This window comes from Onychostoma macrolepis, chromosome 23 (assembly GCF_012432095.1).
Source record: "Onychostoma macrolepis isolate SWU-2019 chromosome 23, ASM1243209v1, whole genome shotgun sequence".
Lineage (NCBI taxonomy): Eukaryota > Metazoa > Chordata > Actinopteri > Cypriniformes > Cyprinidae > Onychostoma > Onychostoma macrolepis.
Window position 1 is genome coordinate 29312113 of NC_081177.1, and position 23267 is coordinate 29335379.

A 23267-nucleotide genomic window follows, 5' to 3' on the forward strand; every position below is an offset into this window, starting at 1 on the left:
GGGTAGTGTAACATCTGTAAAAGTCATTGGGAGAACTGTAACAAAACTGCTTGTCTTCAATCATTTTTGCAGATAAAGGCATCTCTTGAAAAATCCCATGTTTATTTTGGTCAGTGTTTGTGTAGTAAAAGAATGTTACTCGATTGGTCCTGTGTTATCTCATGCATTTCACTTCCGCTTTAGCTTGAGCACAAATTCTTATAAACAGGGTGTATGTTTTATCTTCTGCTTTGGCTTTCTGTTCTGTCAGAGTCTCTTTGCCACACATAAGTGACAAAATATTTTGTCAAGAACTTGATTGGTTTGTTCAATTAACGTTTCATCCACATTACAATTTTTAGCATGAATCTTGTAGGAAAAATCCCCTTTCACAAGCACACAAAATACATGATCTTACATGTTTCTTGTAACTATCATTATATATATATATATATATTTTTTTTTTTTATTATTATTATTTTTTTTTTTGTACCTGTTTTTTGTACAATGATTTTTGATTTAAGGTAGCTAAATCTTTTTCAGCAGATTCATTAAATAAAACTGTTCAAATTACTTTTTAACAAATCAGAAAATGTTATAACACAGTACAGCAAGTTTAGCAATCAGCATACTTTAATAAATGATATTGCCTTTCTTGACAAAACAAGCATATTTAAATGATTCTGAAATGTAAGAATGGATTATATTGTCATTCTGCCACAACAACTGGGTACCTCTTTTGTGATTAGATACACTGTATAATCAACAAAATTACACTGGATTCATTCAATAAACTAAACCACATGCACTCTAAAAATACATGGTAACAAAATGAACATCACCAATGCTAAAACTGACAATGTTTAATTCACGGATTTCCAAAAAGCATGGTTCATTTGTTTGATAACTGTTCAACTGCTCAGTGCATTTGTTGAAATCTCTGTGTATCCTTTGTTTTGTTTTTTTGACAATTACTCATGGGACTACAAGTACCTGCAAAACTAAAATACAAGAGACAGAGCTGGAGTTTATGACTTTGGCATGCCCATTCATTAGGACCTCTGTATTTTTAACACGTTCATTATTTCAGCCCAGTTAATTGCTGCTTATTGGTTATTGTATTGTATTCTTTGATGTCTTTATTTGTATCATTTTTAAGGGATACTGTTTGAAACAATTAGGCTGTCATTGTAAAATACAGGCTCCTAATAAATGGCTTTTAGTGAAGACTGAAAATTAGCACACAGATTATAGACTACGGATATTTTCTGTTTATTCATACATTTTACATAACAATCGTGCTTTTTTGTATGACACCATTTAAATACATGTCCTATGTTATAATTTTAGGCAGTGTAACAGTTAAAAATATACAAAACAATATTATTTCTTACGAGACATAAATTCTATTTGTTTTATAATCCTTTTTATAATCATCTTCACTCATAATTTCCATTAGATATGTGCTTCAGAGATCAAAATATTATTGCAGAAAACAGCAATTGTTTTTCAAATATGTCAACATTTAGACAAAAACTTAATAATGGAGTACAGACATTCACGGTTACATGTTTTACACAATACAATTTTACAATAAAGTTCCAGATAAAACTGCAGTAAAATAACTTTGTACAAAATTCAAAGGACATAGCCATTTCACATTTTATGTAGGTACGTATCTCCTCTTGGTAAACATGTTTAACGTGACCAAACGCTTTTCACATGTAGCTGCCTTTGACGCAAATTGTCACCACATCATTTCCCTAGCGTTGGAGAAGTCTGTGTACTTTTAAGTTTTGTGCTTTTGGGGAAAAAAGGGCCAAAACACCCTCATATATTTTAGTTTGTGCTACTTACTTCAAATATGGTACAACTATTATACCATAGAAATATTTGATATACTTTTTCAAAAAAGTATGGCACAATCAAGTAGTGTAAACCATTGTTATGGAGTGGCCAGTTTGTGTTCGTTCCTGTTTTGTTTTAGCACTGCACCTATTCAACATTTTGGCACATGAAGTAACTAATGGTCATGCAAACCACGACTACATTAATCACAGGCTTTAAGGAGCTGATATGCACTCAGGGTCAGAGACATATCTGAGATTTTTTTTCCCTTTTTTTCTTTTTTTGGATATTCCTGAGGGGACATGTAAACAGGACACTGAATTGACAGTACTCATCAATAATCTGTATAATAATCAGCAAAAATGTTCACCCTGTGTTTTGCGGTGTTTTCTTTTTTTTCTTTTTTCTTTTTTTGTACCCTGTGCTTTACAAACTACACATTGGCAGGCATAGATTTGTTTTTGCTTACGTCTATGATTTTGGTCCTTGGTCTCAACATTAAAGTACAAAGCATTCTAAAAATAATTCTAAAAATGTTTTCATCACATACAAGTATTTTCTCTTTTTATCTCAGAAAAGAAAAACAAAATAGTAACAGTCTTTCTCAACAAAAATATTTAACAACACGTGACGGGTCATCCAAGGGCTCTTCCGATTAGAAATTCTTTGTGCATCAGACACAGGGCTTGCTTGATACATCTTGGTTTTCCCAAATGACCCAGAATGTAACATAATCTCGCCCAGTTTCTCATTGATACTCCCGCTTTGTCCCCAGTGCAACATAGAAACAGTACATACCTCACATAAATAGCTTATGCATTGCCAAACAATGCACTGTCCTTAAATCTAACTCACAGTATAACCTTAGTAGAGACAAATTCACATAATACACAAGTCATTTAACACTGACACACTTTGCCTCATTTTGAAAAACGTACAGAATTTGTGTAGGATTTTCAAATGCAAGTGTTTTTGTGTTTGTGTTTTTTTTTTTTCATATATATATATATATATATATATATATATATATATATATATATATATATGTATGTATATATATATATATATATATATATATATGTATATATATGTGTATATATATATATATATGTATATATATATATATATATATAATTTTTTGTATTTTTTGTATTTTTTATTTTTTACTTTTGCTTTTTCATGTTTAGCTTGATTATGTATGACCCCTGGAGGTAGATGATTCTATTACTGTATAAACATGGAAGTCTTCTGTGTTGTTAATCTTTGATTGCTCTCTGCTGGGGTTCACTTCTACTGGTTTTAAACGTTGGCATCATTGCCAGGGTGAGTCGAAGAGGAACTATCAGGCTGCGTCTGCGTCTGCGGCTGTGGCTGCGGCTGCGTCTGCGGCGGTTGTTGCAGTTGCTGCGGTGCTTGTGTTGCTTGCGGTGCTTGTGGTGCTTGCGGTGCTTGCGGTGATTGCGGTGATTGCGGTGATTGCGGTGCTTGCGGTGATTGCAGTGCTTGCGGTGCTTGCGGTGATTGCGGTGATTGCGGTGCTTGCGGTGCTTGCGGTGCTTGCGGTGCTTGCGGTGATTGCAGTGCTTGGTCCGGTTGCTGCGCTTGTTGCGGTGATTGCTGCGGTGATTGATCCGTCTGCTGCGGCTGTGTCTGCAGCTGCTGCTGCTCCGGCCCGTTCTCCTGAGAACGCTTCACCGCTGGAGGCCGCAGCATTATCCTGATCCGCTGAAATGAGCCCAGAACCAGCACCAGTGAGCACAGATATATTGTCTATACCAGTGGTCTCAAACTCAATTCCTGGAGATTAGTTCCAACCAGCTCCAAATCACACCTGCTTGGACATTTCTAGTGATCCCCAGATGAAAAACAAGTGCACTTCCATAATGTACTTAAAGTGCTCTGTTTTCGTGCACCAACTTTGTACTTAATACAATAAAAATTGTTATTTAGTACTTCTTAAGATAAACTTAAAGGGGTCATATGATGCTTTTTTTAAAGATCATTATTTTGTGTATTTGGTGTAACAGAATATGTTGACATGCTTTAATGTTCAAAAAACACATTATTTTTCAAATACTGTACATTATCACAGTTCCTCTATGCCCTGCCTCTCTCAAACGCTTCGTTTTCTACAAAGCCCATCCTTCCGACAAGCACAGTCTGCTCTGATTGGCCAGCTGACCCAGTGCACAAGCGCGCGTCCGAAATGTAATGCCCCTTACCATAACCGCGAGCTTCAGCTTTCAAAATAAATATAAAGACAGTTAATAATGTCGTTAGTTTTACCATTAGTTCAAGCCCGAGAGGGGAACAGAGTCGCGTGACAGACACAGTGATGATGCTCGTATGTATTTTCAGTACACAAGCCATGGTTAAGAAAGCTGACTCCACTGTGACGTGACCCTGTCTCTCTCTCTCTCTTTCTCTCTCTCACACACACACACACACGATGTGCAAAAACTCCGCATTTGAACAGTCAATAGCAAAAACTTAAACTAATAATAAAACATACTTACAGTCGCTGATTCAGAAGCACCAGATTGTCATAGCGAAGTCGGAATTGACCCATTTTTTTTTTTTTTTTAGAAATAGAAATAGCCTTGTACTCTCCTAGGTTCACAAAACTGTCATTTATAAAATGCGTTGCACAAATTCGTACATTTGGGTTGTGCTGTTCTGTTGTAAACAAATCTTAACCAATGATTCCTAATTGCATCTACTTTCAGAAGTCCAAATAAAGTGATTTTGCATTCGCACAGAAACACACAGCGTCTCCCTGACATGGCTGCATCAACACTACTGCAGTTACTGAAACCATGCCTTCTTTCTTTGCGTGAACATTTGGGCGCATTACGCAAATATTTCCACATCGTAACATAGACATGTGGGGGCGTGTTTGAATGAGGCGTTTTAACCCGATCTGGATCAGCCTTCTCTGTTAGAATAAATCCTTTTGTGGGAGACGCTGAGCTTTGTAACTCTGCAGATCGTGGAAAACGAGAAATCGCATCATACGACCCCTTTAAGATCATCTAAGTGTACTCAACTGTGCTATTTTGAGACACCATGAATATGAACTAATATGCACATTTAACATACCATCTCTGTATTAAAAAAAATTATTTAGTTGTGTTTGGGGTGTGTTTGATTAGGGTTGGGGCTAAACTGTGCAGGGTGGTGGCCTTCCAGGAATTGAGTTTGAGACCAATGGTCTATACCACTCATTATTGTATTTAATTTCAGCTCTAAATGAAAACAGTTACCTCCTTATATGTTCCCTTCAGGGTGAGGAACATGTAGCCCATATAACCAGGTATGAGAATCATTGAGGACAGAGCCATGAGCCAGCCCACTCCTTGCCCCCATTTAGGGAACACATAGTTGTTCATTGTAAGAGGAACCATTTGCACCGCGCTGAAGAGGAACACACCCTGTAGAGAAGCTCTGTTTACAAATACTGCAGTTTTCACATAATTACACCATGATCTATAATGATTCATTACTTCTAAAGACCGCAAGACCTTAAAAACATTCTTATCGCAGTCAAGGAACAGGATACCCAGAAAAAAAGAGTATATGGGACAAATAAAAGTGTAAAAACACTGGGATCAAATTTGAGATTAAGAACAAGGGTCATTCAGAGGTAATGTTCCTCACTGAAATCAGCAAATAGTGACTTTAATAATCAACAGCTGATACTAACTGACACTGTCAGATGAGAACACAATCTGAACTGAATTGAGCTTGATAGTGTCACTAACTTTGCAACATTGTCACCATTTTTAAACTGAACTGAATCAACATTATCTGACTTTCCAGCGCTATCGTCGACTTGATTGCACAGACAGGGTACAATGGGGCTAAAGGCCCCCCTTAAGAAAAAATGTACTATTCACTGCACCTAATATTGCAGAAAAAATATATAATATATATTGAACATTAATGGAGCAACAGATTTTGTGTGAAAATAAATAATTCAAGTTGTTTATTTTGTTTAAAATCCTTATAAATGTATGAGGTGGCAAGAGGGGACTTTTACCCCACACACGGGGCACACGGTATTGATACAAATACTTCAGCTAAAATAATGTTTTTTTAAATAATGTCTAAGTTAATACTTGTTCAAAACAACCACTTCAGCAAAGTTCACTTATTCACTATTAACTACGACTTTTCCCTCAATAAATTTCTAATTGGTTGCTTATTAATAGTTAGTAAGGTAGTTGTTAAGTTCAGGTATTGGGTAGGATTAGGGATGTAGAATAAGGCATTAATATGTGCTTAATTAGTACTAATAATTGGCTAATATTCTAGTAATATGCATGCTAATAACCAAAAAGTTAAGAGACCCTAAAATAAAGTGTTACCATTAATTTTTATTCAATAAATATACTGTCATTAAAATATGCTAATATAAAAAATATATTTGAAAATACAGAAACAGAATCATTTTAATAAGTAAAGATTCTGAAAGTATTGAAGGAGATCCAATCATAATTAAATATATATTTACAGTAGTAACAACAAATTATATTTTATTATAACGATATGATTAATATCATGTTTTTAAATATGATGGTTTCATTCTAAACATGGTGATTATCTCTAATATGGACACCCAACATAATATATGATATTTTCCATCTGAATCTAACCATGTCATGTCAACAAATGGAAAAGTCAGCCATCTATTAATTATCATGTTAATAACTGTACGCCTTTAGCCCCAACAGCAGGGGAGCTTTTTACCCCAAATACCATATTTTTACACTTTCTTTTGTATTTAAAAACTGTTACTTTAATTATCTTAAACAAAACTGAAAATCATAAAGACCTTTGTCTCAAAATATATGCATTAATTGTAGTGATTCTCATTTGCTACTTAAATCTACAACATTTTAGAAAACATAAAATATTAGATCAAGTAAGCACAGAATCAACTTTGCACTGCTGCGCGCGATCGTGTCAAGGATCAAACAAATTTGCACGTGCATCTTGAAAAGCAGATGTTTTGGAAAGTGCTACGCCATGTTTTTGTGCCATCTAGTGGTTTAGAGGAAAATAATATCAAAGGCACCTTTAGCACCTTTGTACCCTAATATTTAAACTGAACTGAGCTGGACGATGACGTCACTGAATTCAAAGATGAACTGCCTTTAACTGAAAACTGAGTAATTACTGTTGTCTTTTCGCATTATTGACACACTATTTTCCTATTTAATACTGTAAAGTTGCTTTGACACAATCTGTATTGTTAAAAGCGCTATATAAATAAAGGTGACTTGACTTGAGCTGAAGACTGAAACTATGGCCATTTATAAAACTGCTACTTTTCAAGTCGAGCTTTACGCAATCAGGGAATCAGGGTGCATATTGTTAAAAAAAAAAAAAGTCTCAGTGGGCAATCCTCAGTCAAAACCTGCAATGTGGACCAGGCTTATCATATTACTATCAATGTCGTTACCCAAGATCAGTGATTAAAAACATTTATCACACATATATCTACAACTATCTGTTTGTATCTCATTTCCATAATTAAAATGTACAATTCTAATATGCTGCATTTCCACTTTAACTCATCAATTTCTGTCTAATTTTAACAGGGTTTACAAAATGAAACCATTGTTTTAATACACATGCTAAAGTGGCTATATATGCCACAATGCAAATTGTTAGCAAAATAACTAGGTTGTCAAGTTCAGTGTTGGGGAAAGTAACTCTTAAAAGTAATGCATTACTGCAAAAATTACTGCATTACTCCATGAAAAAATAACTAATTGCGTTACTTAGTTACTTTTTATGTAAAGTAATGCATTATGTTATTTATGTGTTACTTTTTGTCACCTGGGCTGGGCTTGCTTATTTGATTTTTAATAGCAAAAAAATGTTTGGCAACTGTAAATGCAATTTCACACCAAAAGAGATATTAATGAGCCTTGGGCTGATAGGAAGTGCCTCTGCGCCTCACTCCCAAATTCTCTCAACACAGGGGCAGGAGAGCTGTCAGTCAATAAATGGAAAAACAAAGTAACTTCTGTTGCTTATTTGAAAAAGTAACTCAGATATAGTTTAACAGTAATGCGTTACTTTACTAGTTACTTGAAAAAAGTAATCTGAGTAAAATTTGAGTAAAATTTGTAAATAATACAAGCACACAAGCTGGTGTGATTCTAAAGCTAATACATGCACAGTATCTATCTATCTGTGTGTGTGTGTGTGTGTGTGTATATATATATATATATATATATTAGTGCTGTCAATCGATTAAAATAAATTAACTACATAATCACACATTTTTTCTGAAATTAATCGCTATTAATCCCACCTAACATTAAAGTTTTCAAATATACTTTTATGCTGCAATAATTTCACATTCAATCTTCAAATTAATGTAGAAACAACATAAAGACAGTATATATTTTTAATAAAAGGCGAGTATCACTGAAACCAATACTATGAAATAATTTTTTCCCTAATATTTCCTATAGCCATTTAACATTACAGTATAATTGAGAGCTATCAATTTTAACATTTATTAGACTTTAAAAAATAGCAACTTCTAATTTAAGTAAATTTAAAACAATCTTCATATAAACCCAATATAATAAATGTCATATTTACTGTGCCCTTCAGCAAGTAGGAAATATACAGAAATTTAATAAAGTTATCAAACACTAAATTCTAAATTAAATATAGATGAATCCTTAAAGCTACAAAAGTTATTGATTTCCTCTTTTTTCTTTTGTTCTTTAATTAACAGACATCACAGCAGCTGGTTATTAGGTTATTTGGGTGCTATTATTTTAAGAGCTGCCGCTGCTGAACGTGACGTGGATCTGACGCACAAGCTCGTAGTTTCTTTCGCGCTTTGATATGAAATGATACAGGCTACAGCACGCAATTCTTGTCAAGAAAAAAGAGATCAAAGCAGCAGTTGTGAGTGGGGTGGCCAACCCTAGCTCAGCCCTGTGTTAACTGTGTTAAATATTTTTGACGCTGTTCAACTGGAAAAATTAATTGCATAAGTTAACACACTACTTTTGACAGCACTACGTAATCAGATTCCAAAAATGAAGTACTTGTAATTAGAGTAAGTTACATTTTTAAATACTCATAATCAGACTACAGTTACTTTTTTATTGATTACATGATTACATATTATTCACACAATAGCAATAAATTATTCATCATTTATTGATTCTCTCTAAATCCTCTTTTTTATCTTTTAAATTTTCCTTTCTAAAATAGTCTGCCGCTTATATACACTCAGAAAGTCCAGTTTTGTGGAGATTCACCCAGAGATCAGTCATTAGTCAGGTGACGACACAGCATTTGACCAATGGATTTACAAAAATCATTCCAGGTGTGTTTTCAATATTGAAAGAACTACTAATGAACACATTCATTTTTATTTGAATTATCACTCAGCAGAAACATAAAATATTTCTTCTTTTTTAGTAAGTGAATTATTTTGATTGTTATTTTTAAAATGATTTATTTCAATTTGACATTTTAATGATTTCAATACATTTTTTCCTTTCATTAAACTCACAAACCACTGCAGTTCCTTTACGAGCCCCAGTTTGGGAAACCTTGATGTAATATAATGTTTAATGCACTTCATGTTGTTAATTACAATGAAAGGAATATATTTTCTCACTCTTTGTATTTTTACATCATTATGGTATAAGATTATACTTTTTAATTCAATGTGATAAACGAGTAAAGTCAAAAGTAATCTAAAAGTAATCTGATTATATTACCTAAAACGTTTAATGTAATGGATTACGTTACTGACTACAATTTTTGTCATGTAATCTGAAATCAGTAATGGATTACAATTTGTAAGTAATGTACCCAGCTATATATTGATATATATTGTAATGTCACATCATAAAGAAAAAAGTAGGTTACTTACAGCGACAATTAGAGGGGTAAAGAAAACCCAGCACAGTTTCCACCATAGACAAGGCTTGTATCCAATCATTTCCTGGATGTTATCATAAAACTTGTTCACACCTGAAATTAGATGAAATTTGGAAGGGATTGCATTAATTCACTGCAACTACAATGCAATAATAGGATTGACGGATTAGACTGAAATACATTCTTCTATCAACACATGCATTCATTCACCTGAAGTAGTACTGAGGATTCAAGGATGCTCTCCAAATCAATCCTAAGTGATTGTGCAAGCATATGTGTATAAAAGCTTGAAATGAATGGTTCTTTAAAATACTAACTGAATGTGTTAAATATCTGCAACAGAATCATATAAAAAAGCAAAAAGATCTTCACTCCCCTTCAATTCTTAACTATTGTTGTGTGACATTTGAAAAGGACGATTGACAAGGAAAACATTTGAATGCATTTGAAAAAGACTGTACAGAAATGTAAAGAGATGCATTTATTCTTCCTGAAAGAAGCACCAAACCTATGTACTTAATTTGTACTGAGAAGGTGATTGTGATTGTAAGTGTGGTAACATGCCACTATAAATCCTCAAAGCACAAGCAAATTTACCCACAGAATACGGAGGTGATTAAAAACAGTACCCCTGATCTAGAGCAAAGATATAGAAATGTAATTCAATCTAAAAAAAAGTGTGATAGGATGTTTGTGAAGAGGGTAAACACACGATAAGGACAGAGAGAGTTGAATTAAGCTGAAAACTGAATTCATCGCATATCAGACAAACGATGAGCAGCCAGTACAGTTTCCCAGGCAGCTGCTGATTCAAAGATTGGATTAAAATTGCACAAATACAGAGAAATTCCATGCAAAAACAGGCCGTACCCTGCAATATCACACTACTAGACAGCGGAGGTGGCAAACATTGAGAAATCAACTGGCTTTAGTTGAGGACAGAGAGAAAACAGAAGCACTAATGATAGCAATAGACATAATGAGGGACATGTTGGAGACAGGGTCAACAATGTCAGACTCTAAAAGAAAGCAGGCAGTACCTAACACTACATTTACAACCAAGAATAATGTCCAGAAACTGGCAGAAAAAAGGCAGTGGTAATGTATCAGTCCCAAACGATAGTAGCATAAACAGGAAAGAAATAGGAGCTACAGTATAGGCAGGCCAAGGCCAAAGTAGTTCTGCTAATCTACTTTGCCACAACAAAGTCTGACATAATCTTCAACACTATATTTGTAATCTAAACCGGTCTTCTGTAGGAACACAGAAGATTTTTAATTTATGACTATGGTTGCTAACTTTAGTTTGAGTTTCTGTGTCGTACATACATGTTGATTGGTTGGTTGCATTATATTGGACAGTTGACAACCCTATTTAAAATTCACCACATGCAATTAGCAAAAATATCTAAAATGAAAAGTATTTTTGATTGACAATTGATTGTTCTTCATCGTTTATACAAATGCACATATATATATATATATATATATATATATATATATTTGTGTGTGTGTGTGTGTGTGTGTGTGTGTGTAAATATAACATTTTCTTTCAAAAAATGCCATTTTGTGGCTCAGTCCCACTGGATGCCCTTTTGTCGTGACAGGATTATTTATGACTATTTATGACTGACAGCCAAAGCATTTCTGTCCATTTTTATAATGCTATTCAAAGCAAAGGATGAGCACAATGCAAATTACAGATTTTAAGAGGACATAAAAAGGACTCACCGTAGCACCAGGAGATTGAGATACACTCAAAAAACACCAGGAAGAGCAGACACATTCCACTGGCTGAGTAATAGTCGAAGAGCTTAAACACATAGAGGCCACCCTAAAACAAAGCAAGAAAATCAATACAAGGGCCTGCAGCCTGCAATCATATTAACATCTCATCATCTGTTTTCTTCATTGATTTACCTGTGTGATATTGGACAGCCCAATGGCGTAGGATACAACGCAAACACATGCAATGAAAATCTCTCTTCTTTTCCTGAGCAGCCGTGGGAATTCATCCACCAGAGCAGTGATGAAGCCCTCCACTGTGCAGAACTGAAAACAACATCAACAATGGTGTTTTGATATTGCATTTATATGGTGTTTTTTGAAAACACTGAAGCATTCTGTGAACTGATGGTAGCATGAAGAAAATATGGCAATAGATCACAACACAAAATTAATTTTGTTGTTTTTACACATAAATGGCTCCAGTGTGAAACCAATTTTCAATAATAAGTAAATAATAATAAATGAGCATATTAATCACAACAAACAATTAGGTTACGTTTAATGAATCTGTATGTACAGGTGTGTGTGTGTGCTTCAGTTATTACATAACAACATCCAATCAGAGTTGGTTTTATATGACTTTCCAAAAACAAACACAATTCATTAAAGTAAAGGACATAAAACAAGTACTAAATTCTATATTTTTTGGTGCCACAGGGCTGGGATCAATTCTACCCCAGTTTGTATTTACAGAAAATGCTAACATCTCCAGCTTAAGAGATAACGAACATCAGTTTAAAATCATCAATGCATGCAGCCATAAAGGCAGAAATCGACATCAAAAAGATTTTATTTGGCACGAGGCCGGTGAAGTGTTTTTAATGTTCCTTATGTTTCCTTGTGTGGTCGCCAGGGACTCTGCCACTGATGCTGGCAGATCTGAAGTATCTACCAGATCCTGTTCACTTCTGTTTCTAGGTCAGAGCTTGAATATGTGATATTCTCACCTGACTGTCGATTCCCAGCATCAGCAGCATGGAGAAGAAGAGAATAGCCCACAGTGGTGAGACGGGCAACTGCGTCACAGCTTCTGGATAAGCTAAAAATGCCAAACCAGGACCTGTGTAAGCCATGAAAAAAACAAGAGTTATATTAACACTTAAGAGAAATATCCATACTTCAACCGATATTAAAATGTGAAATACCAATCCTTCAAGTTGCAATATTCTAATTATGTAAAAATGAACGGATTACCTGACGCAGCTACATCAGCTATTGGTCTCTTTGTCACATGTGACATGAAGCCCACAATAGAGAAAATCACAAATCCAGCAAACATACTAGTGAAGGAATTTATACAGCACACGATGATAGAATCCCTGCAGAAAAAAAGAGCAGAAAAAAGGATTCTGTCTTCAAATGTGCTATAAACATCTTTGTCTGATCTGAAAGCTGCATATCATTTTAGCATTTCAGGAGAAGATGGATTATGTAAGTGAAATAGCCAAACTTCAAATTTAATTTGATGGTAATTCTCGCTCTTCATATGCTAAAATGTCAAGTCTGATAATGGGCATGTAATCACAGTCAGTCACAGTTAGAGATCTGGCTCATTCAAACAAACATCACTCACAGCAAAAAAAAAAAAAAAAAGGTCAGGGCCTGAAACACTGAACGAGGGTCGAGTTATCTAACTGATGAAATGTTGATTGCATCATTCATACCTGTACACATTGTTATTGAAAGGGTTGTAGCTGCCCAGAGCAATAAGAGAGCCTAGACCCAAACCATAGGAGAAGAAAATCTGTGTTGCAGCATCCAGCCAAACCTGAGATGGAAAATGAAACTGTTTAGCAGCTAGATTGGGTTTGTTTGATCCTGTTTGAATGATTAAACGTGTAAAATCACCTCAGACTCCTTCAGCTTCTCAAAATCAGGAGTGACATAGAACATGATTCCATCTATAGCCCCAGGCAGGGTCACTCCACGGATAAACAAAATGAACAGCATGAAGTATGGGTAGGTGGCAGAGAAGTAAACAACCTGCAAAACATTGATTTTTCTATCAGACATTTCCCCATGTGCGTTTGTTCAGCATGTGTGTTCCTGTCTGTTAAAAAATGCTGGAAATTGCTTTCATGGGACAAGAAACCCATAGAGCATTTTTGCTTCCTCCCACAAAGTTTATGGCAAGCATGTGTGCTTTGCATTCAATGCGGTGAAATCATTACAAAGTCACTCAAAATCCAGACCAACAAAGACATCTCACCTTTCCAGTCCAGCTAACACCTTTCCAGATACAGAAGTACACGAGGACCCAGGCAATGGCCAGTGTTATTGCAAGTGGCACACGAATTTCACCAGGTTTTTCTAAGCCATCAGTCATTTGATGCATATTGCGTCTGTATAAGCACATCATGCAACACAATTACACTTCACAACAAGACACTTACTGGACACATGTATTTTCATGTACAAAGGTCAAAGAAGGTCATGCACATCAATTTGCCCAAAATCTTACTCCCAAAACTCCATGACAGCGCTGGTGAGATTGGTGGTGTCTACTATGCTGTAGTTTGTGTAACATCTGTCTGTGTTCCATGGATTGTTACAAGATTTCCATGGAAGCTCCTACAAAGAGCAGAAGAATGCTTTACTTCTCTTTTTTTAAATACCCCAGAACAATGACCTAAACATTCTCCAATTTACATTTTTTAAGGCATGCAAGCGCATGTGACAAGGAATTCTTACAGTGGTAAAGGAGTTGTATAAGTAGTAAATGGCCCAGGAAATGATGACAATGTAGTAAATGTTCAGCCAGAAAGAGAGAACAGCAGCCGCAAGACCAACACCTGTAGTTATGACAGTGTGTTATAATTTACATTCATTCCTTCAAAGCAGCATGTGAAAACGTCCTTTATGCAGCACTGCAGACTACTTCATTATATAATTGGTCTTCAACTTTGAAGATCAGAGGTACATTAGCATCTTCAGAACAACATATATCAGTCATAACAAACTTACAACACATTAACCCATGCGTTTAAATCTACTTCATTCAGTTTTGTATTTACTGAAGATCTCACACAACACCAACTTTGCATACTTCTAGAAACCAACTTGTATTTTTTTTCAGCAGTAAGTATGGGAGCAGATAAGAAAGAAAGGTGCTGCACAGAAATCATATACCTTTGAACATTGGAGCTAGTTTCCAAACCCCAAGGCCGCCAATGGATGTGTACTGTCCAAGAGCGCATTCAAGAAAAAACAGAGGGACTCCCGCAAAAATAAGCGTCAAAAAATAAGGAATCAAGAAAGCCCCTGGAATCACAGAAATAGATGAAAGCACCCAGTGGAGCTGTGCACAACAACACAAAGCACACATACATCCAGACACAACATCTCCGACTCTTACCTCCGCCGTTTTTCCCGCACAGATAAGGAAATCTCCACACGTTGCCCAGTCCGATGGCGTAGCCCACACATGACAGGAGAAAATCAAATTTCCCACCCCAAGTTTCTCTGTCTGGAATGTCTTTCTTCTTTTTCTCTGGTTTGGCGTCCTCTGCTTTGGGTTTGTCGTTAGTTGTGATCTCGTTGAGTTCCGTCACAACTTGTCCATCGGTGTTTTTGGTGTTGTTTGTCGCCATGTCTCTGATTTCAGACAGCAGCAGAGATCCACCTCACAAACCCGACACAGCTTCAGTTAACCTGCAGACACCGAATCACACCAAACCATCGTTTTCCCCCGTAAAGACACACACAAAACCTAAAGGTGCTGCCGTCTCTAACTGAGACAGAATTGTCTGTCATGACAGTCGATTTACAGATATAAATCTTTGTTATTTTATTTTTTAATTTTTTATTTTTTCTCCATCGAACGATCAGCCAGCTTCTCAATTATATTTCGGCACTGTTTTGATGCATTTACTATTGTTATACCCATTTAACTAAATGCATTTAAACACACAGACACGCACGCACACAAACACACTTAAGACATTTTAATGAAATGAAAATCATTTCCAAATTTCTCGTATCTACTTACAGTGAATTTGGCTTCTTTCCCAAAAGCAATATGCCCGTGTGTCATGCAGTGAGGTATCCGTAGATTCCTCTCCAAGTTGTAAACTTCCAGAATGACTTGGCGCATAAATGAGCCTCCTGTCCATGTAAAGCGGTCCTGCGGGAGCTGTCCACGGGAGAGTGGTGCTGGATCCACCGAGCAACGACTGTCTGAGATCAGCAGCTACTCAACATTTCCAGAGCGTCAATGTCATGTGAAAGTCAACACCCCCCAACGGACACACGCACACACACACACGCGCACTTTTAGGTCAGGCAGGCAAATCTTTACCTTGCATGTGCATATGTTAACATCATACTCACGTAAAATTAGTCCGATATATCGGTGGAGTATTCAGGTTTCTTTTTTTCTAAAACTGAGCACAATTCTTGGGATGCAGCAGCATATTAAGAACATTGGCTTTTTTTAAATTTTAATTTCTCTCTCTCTCTCTCTTTAAATCCTTAAAAAATTGACTTAAAATTCATGTTTCATTGATTTACTCACACGCACACACATCTGTGGCTATCATGAGGTTAAAATGAACTCGTGCATTCACTGCCCATTCTAAATCCCTCTTCAAACCCAGCCCACTTCAAACCATAATATATATTAAAAATATGGCAGATGAGGAGCAGAACAGGTGAAGCCACTGACACAGCATCAGGTGTGAGCAGGAAATATCACTCCTCACTTGAAACTGATGACACTTAAAGAAAGAATGCCTGAAGAAAAAAACAAAACAAGAAATTATCTTGGACACTATTTTTTTTATGGGATGCATAATTGGATTGCATAAATGTTCTGGTATACAGCGCGGTCTTGACCTTCTGTTGGAAGTCCACAAATATGCGGTAAGTAAAGCATTTTCAACTTTTCAGTCCATCATGTGTATGAAAGATATATCATGCACTTTCTGATTAGCTAGCTTTTTAAATTTCTTCTGAATGACAGAATTGTGAAAGTCTGTAAACACTGGTTAATGAAAAGTTAATGAACCCAATGTGGGATTTGGGTCAGAGTGGTATAGATTTCACCTCCTCTCTCAAAGCTTGGCTCAGAGTGGAGAACTCAATTGGAAGCAGATGGTGAACCAATGAGGGGTGAACTAACCTACTAATGATACTACATGAAATTTAACATTTGCACTCCATCTGGCTGCATCTCCCTTTGGTTATGGGCTGTGAAAACATGACATATTTATGCACCTGCTGTGGACACTTGAGTACTTTTGGCTTGCTGGTGACACCATGGTATGCCCAGATAGGCTTATTTAGATAGATATTTGTGGTTATCAACAGGCTGCCAAAGGCATTCAGATTATTAAAAAAAAAAAGAAAAAAAAGAACAATAACATGTCAAAACTTGGTATTTTGGAAACTGTTATTTTGTGTTTGACAGAGTCAGGTTTGTTCAGTCATATGAATTAATATTTGTGACATAAAAAGAAAGAAAGAAAGAAAGAAATTGTGATTTGTATATTTTTAAAAGCTTGTGTAAGGATTCAATTTTATTTCATTATTTAGTTTAGTATTTAGTATTTAGAAATCTTCGTGGTAGTGCAATATGACAACATCTGTTGTAAATGATCTGAGAAAGAAACCACTATACCATTTTTCTGCATATATTTTTAAATGATTTGTCTCATCTACCCCATAACGACTTGGGCTTGATTTTGTTTTAATGAAATATGCAAATCCTGTCAGCTATAAGAGAGTAATCTATCCTTCTTGTGTCATTACTGTTTGAGAACGCTTGTGTTCGGTGTCTCTGACTTGCCTTAGCGAACCTTGAAAAATTGACAATAAATTGTTGGTTACAAGTGCAGAGGATCCAGGTTGTGTGTGAGCACCGCAGACCATTTAGGTGGGCTGTATAAAAATATACATCCCTCAAAGCAGTATGGGGCATCTAAATCGTTTTAAAAATTTTGTTCAAGTGTTGCTAGGCAACAGCAAAATGGTCTCAGCCTCCTTGTTATATTAGAGTTTCTGCTGGGGTTTGCTCCCATTGATATCTTCCCTTTTTTTGTCTCCTTTCATTAGCAAATATTAAATTTTCATGTTTCAATTTTTCTATTTTTTTTTCTCTGCCTCAAAATTGCACTCGAGTTACACAAAGGCCTAAATGTTTAAGCCAGCATTTAACTGGCTTTACAGTTCATTCTTTAAAATAAGAAGATACTTTCCCCTTCCTTGTTAAAGAAATTTATGGACACAAATTACTATATGTGTTTTGGTATAATGATTTATGGACACAAATCATTATACCAAAACACATATAGTGTGTTTAATCATATTAGACAGTCATTCATTTCTAATAAACAACTGAAATGTAGACTTCTGTTTTGAAGCTATGAAACAGTCGAATATATCGTGCACAGAGCACCATGAGCACAGTGTAACACAGAGCACGTCACATTGTCTGCAATCTCTGCTCACTACACTGTGCTGCTAATCTACTGCATTCGCCGCAATCACTATGGAAACTGACTTTTGAGCCACACAGCCGCTACTGAAGCAGACATGCAGCAAATGCTGTCAGCGATTGACCACTGACGTATGTTTACATGGAGGGCTGAATAAGTGTTTCTTGCAGACCAGAGCAAAAGTATCATTGCTCTACTCTAGTTATAACTACATGATCAATTGTATAACAAATCCTTCAGTATGTAGTGTAGTGTGTATATGTGAGTAGTGTGGCATATTTGAAGGCTGAAATGATTTCTGTGCAAATTCTAAACAAGATCCACAAAGCAAATTTGACACTGTAGTCCACAGACGAAACAGCAAGAGCTTTGTTATAGAGGTTTGGACAAAAAGAGTACTTAGCGAATACATCAAAACCCTTTTAATCTAACCACCTGCCTCTAGCTAAAATGTATGAAAATGCTCTTCATGGTTTTAAAGGGTTTATCTGCTTCAAAGGCGGCTGGTTGATGCATCGCTCTGACCGTGCAGTCCTCCAGCCTCGGAAAGAATGCGCTCAAGCCTTTGGACAAGTTTCTGAGCTCAGCCCTCATTCAGGAGACAGTCTTCCCTTTTTTTGGTTTTTACATAAGGCAAATTTACATGTGCTGATGATGTCAGCTCAGATTTGGCACACCACCTCCCCCCTCCAAAAAACATTCACAAAAATAAAGCATATTCCTCTTGAGCGCAAACGACAGTGAATCATGTCTGTCAGAGATGCAGTATGTGTGTTATACTGTAGCGTCATTGGCGTGCATTTACGTGTTATTGGTTCATGATTGCAGTGTAATGCAACAAAATTCTGAATGCAAATGGAAGTGGGGGGAGGGGGTGTCTGCTGATAGATCATTCTGATTGGTTATAAAATGGCTTGCGTGTGAAATGATAGCGTTCCGATTTGTGGAGTAAAAACACAAGGGAAGCATCCTAAATCTGAAGAGAAAATGATCCTTCCCTCTTTGTGCATGTTGCTGTCACCCCAGATCTTTTCAGAAAACCGCCACGAGCGTGCCTCGCATTTGAATTAGGCTGATGAGTGGAATCTGTGCCCACAGAGAGGCCGGCGGCACTTTCCAGCGTCACATGACGCTTAATTAGGGATTCTTCTATATTATAGGGCTGGAATTCTGCCAAATGTCTATCAGTTGTTTCAGTCAATGCACTAATCATTGCACTCGCTGCCTCCTGAGGTGCATTGGGCTGCATTCTCTCCTCTGGCTTCTTAGACAGAAAAAAATAATAATAAAAAAACACAGTCGAGGTTGTGTCGAAACGGCCTGTGAAGGTAAATCTGATTTTAGATCTAGAGCTTCACTTTAATGATTATTTGAATATTTGGATATGAAACTCTCATTCTTCGACAAACATATGGCTATAGTAAGCAGCAACAGCACCTTGCTGTTTAAAATATAGTGTAAACAAACCACACATTAGAGATCAGGGGTCTCATTTATAAAATGTTGCTCAGAAACCATCCTAAAATTGATCTTACGATCATCTCTCAAATATGCGTACGTGTGATTCATAGAATGAACGTACGCACAGAAAACGCACATCTCTTTCAGATGTGAAATTTATGAATCGCAAATGATCTTGAACTTGCGCGCAAATGAATGGTTTCAGGTCTCTGCCTTGTAAACGACTCCTAATTAATGTCATTAACATGTAAAAGATCCCCAGTCATCATCCAAATTCTTTAATTTAGAACAGCGAGCTGCAAAGAAGAGCTTACATTTCCAAAAATCTGCAGCACTCGAACAAGAAAAAGTGTGTACGTCTGCTCAGACCCTGACGTGACGCTAAGCACTTTTACACGTCAAATACAGTTTTTATACATATGAGCGCTGGTGTGGATTTAAGCGTACACACACTCTAAGATCAAATCTGAGCGTATGCACACTTTATAAATGAGGCCCTTGGTTGCACATCTCACTCATCAGACAAGGAGATGGTAATTACCCTAAACATATATTATGGGGGTAATGGGATGCATTGGGAAGATTTTATTTTATTTTTTTATGAGAAAAATTAAATTTTAAAGGATTCTAGAGTCATTATTAACTGAATCACTTATAGCTTTAATCTGATCTGTGTTTCAAAATATTTCAACGTACAAACTGTACAAAGAACCAATGGCATTTGGAGTCAATGGTGCGATGTACTGTATGTGGCATGGTAAGTTGTAATCTGTCTTCATGCATAAAGCATAAAGTCATTGTGTCACTGCTTCTGCCGTTAGACGCTCTGGTTCCTATCAACCTTTATTCTACACCCCATGACCTTTGCACAAATTATGGGAGTAACTTCAGTTAAACTGCAAATGAAAGGTTCACTCTATGAACTCAAAATAAGCATTTCAAAAAATGGGTACAAAAAAAGTGACATTATTCAACAATCGAACAATAAAAGTACATTTAAAAGTGTAACAGCTTTAGCAATTTACATTCAACAGACAATGAATAACCCTAAAATCTTGATTATTCCTACAGCAATATTACAGGCATATATGTCTATATTTATTATGCAACATACGTTGCTTTAATCAAAAAACATTAATTAACTGGAACATTGAGTGATAATTTTTGAAAGTGATTTCCAGGAAGCATTCGTGTGAAAACAAACCTGCAAAGAGAAAAATTGTTGATATTCTTAGTGCATTCCAGTGAATTATTCATGAGAGATATTGTATTTTGTCAATTAAATCAGGAGAGCAGACCACAAATATACACTGTATGTTGTCTTTATTCATACTGCTACAGCGGAATGCAAAGAAAAAATTAAAATAATCAGGAAGAAAAGAATGCAGTGGACAAAAAGAGCTCTTCCATTGGTATTCCTATACCATGTCACATTAAAATACCGAGTGTTACGTTATTCTCCTGATGTCTGAAAATAGAACATGAAGAAAACTTTACAGCTCATTTAGTCAAATTGGTGGACAAGGATTATTTGTAGTGCAACCTTACGATTTGAAATGATTTGTTTTTGTCTTTTTGAGTGGAACGTCCCCAAACCGGAAGTGCCTCCTATAATATATAATACAAAACGCAGTAAGCTCATTATAAGAAAAAGGTGGAAAGAAACAGCAGTCGGTGCCATGAGACTAATTCATGATTCTCTCTTTTATTTAAGACAGGACTTATTATGCCATATTGCTCTGTGCACTTTCTCCCATTCATAGTAACATGAGTGAGTCATGGTGTGTATACAGTCTTTGCGTTGACTTCACTTGTAGGGGCCATGGGACCAAATACTGCGGGAGTTGTGTGCAGGAGTGACTGCTATTCTTAAGAGTTGAAAATCTGCTTTAAATATTCTTTATAAAACCTTTATAAAACAATCATTGGTCTTTGCCTTGATAGGTCTTAGTCTGGGTCTCGAGGTATATAGTCTTGGTGGTTTTGTCTTGACTACAGTTCTGGTTCATATCATAGTGCACAATGGCTCTCTAAACATTTGGGAAGATAAATAAATCTGAAAACGAAATTCTGAAAAATCAGCTAAAAGAAGTCAAATTAAAATCACCCAGAAATAGAAAAAAATGGTTACAGTTTATTTGGTCACACTTTATTTTAAGGTGTCCTTGTTACATATGTTACATGTACTTCGTATTATAATATAATAACAATAAATTATGCATAATTACATGCAAGTAACCCTAAGACAAACCCTAATCCTAACCCTAATCATATAGTAAATACATTAATATTACAATTAATATTACTCGGTACTTAAATGTATAATTACAGTGTAACAAGGACACCTTAAAATAAAGTGCAACCCTTTATTTTACAGTATGTGTACTTACAAGAAAGTCCTGGGAAGTATAAGGTAGCTACGTGAGTCAGGGTTAGGTTTAGGGGCAGGTTCAGGGATAGTACCAGTACCAATTTTAAGAGGGGAAAATTTCACAGCATAGAAACAGACAAAGACAGACTGTATTCTTAAAGCATCCTTGAAACGAAACTGCATAGCAGTTTAAAGTGTTTAATTAGAATGCAAGTAGTTCAAACATTATGAAGTTGATAAAGCATCTGGTAAAATTCCAGGAGATTTGCATGAACACAAACACAGTTCTGTTGCCAGGAGAGGGTCTATTTTCTGGCGATCTTAGAGTCACACAAAAGGAGGGCATGGGGGTGGGTGGCTGTAGACTGTGATGCGCTGGACTGGAAGAGTCAAGCCCCCGGGTGGAGGTGCTCAGGCTGGAGGTAATAATGTGGCTGCGATCTCATTATAGGTCCAGTGCAGCATTACAAGTGTGAGCCAGAGCTGCGGCTAGAGCGCATGCTCTGTGAGTGATAATTGCGGAGCACAGCGGCTGTGTGGAGAGATAAAAGTGCCTTGAGCTACTCTTCCTGTAATCCCTCATTCAGTCAGGCTGATGGAGCCGTAGCATGAGACCACACACAGACTATATGACCTGTTCATGGCACCGGACTCACTGTAAAAGCATTACGTTACTAATTTAGAAGAACTGTGTAAAAGTGTGTTCCCCATGGGAAGGAAAAATCTAAATGTCATCAGAGAGAATGTATAATTTCACTGAAAACAATTCTTCAGCTACACCAAATTCAACTGTGAAGAGTAGTTTCACACATAACATTTTTCTCTAACACTAAAAACAAACATATCCACCTTATTTTTCCGTAAGAGCGGGCACGGCCATTTGTACATTTTATGGGTCTGGCTTCCAGTCTCATTCTCTTTTTATTTTATTTATATTTTATTTTAATGTATTATCTTAATTATGAACACACTGGTTTGTTGTGCCAACATGTTTTACCGTTTATTGAAAAAAAATAGAAGACGTTTCTTGCCACTGTACTAGCATTTTACACTAATTTTCATTGAGTGACGCAACATGCACTAACATTGTTACCAACCCGGTTTTGCTAGAGAAATAAATGAGGTCAAATTCTGAAAAAACAAGCCCAAAATAAGCAACATGGTCTGGAAAAACAGGCCCAGAAAGTGCTCTCTACCCCCCCATACAATCACACACACACACACACCCCTCCTTTTATTGTCCTCAAAAACTCATACTCCAGACACTTTATTTTCCCTGGCTGGCAAAATATCTCTGGCTAAATAAGTTATTTACAAGTATTATCTATGTGCATTGGCTGATTGTCTTACTGTTGCATTACAAGCAGCAGTGTAATGATGTAAAGATGCCAGATCAAATTATGTTAGAAAGTAAAAAAGGAAAGAAAAACAAAAACATAGTAGCATAGCAAAAAATTTAA

General features: G+C 36.2%; 1 protein-coding gene across 1 annotated transcript; it reads right to left on the bottom strand.

Moving 5' to 3' along the window:
• Positions 1 to 3006: 3006 nt before the first annotated feature.
• Positions 3007 to 15928, bottom strand: slc6a1a (solute carrier family 6 member 1a). Its single transcript, XM_058764106.1, has 16 exons — positions 15871 to 15928; positions 15530 to 15730; positions 14897 to 15192; positions 14671 to 14802; positions 14233 to 14333; positions 14003 to 14112; positions 13751 to 13883; positions 13390 to 13524; positions 13206 to 13309; positions 12736 to 12860; positions 12489 to 12601; positions 11674 to 11805; positions 11485 to 11587; positions 9746 to 9846; positions 5091 to 5258; positions 3007 to 3552 (listed from the first exon to the last, which is right to left on the bottom strand). Exons 3-16 carry the CDS (start codon positions 15129 to 15131, stop codon positions 3127 to 3129), a joined length of 2118 nt encoding a protein of 705 aa, XP_058620089.1. The 5' UTR covers positions 15132 to 15192; positions 15530 to 15730; positions 15871 to 15928; the 3' UTR covers positions 3007 to 3126.
• Between the last annotated feature and the right edge of the window lie 7339 nt (positions 15929 to 23267).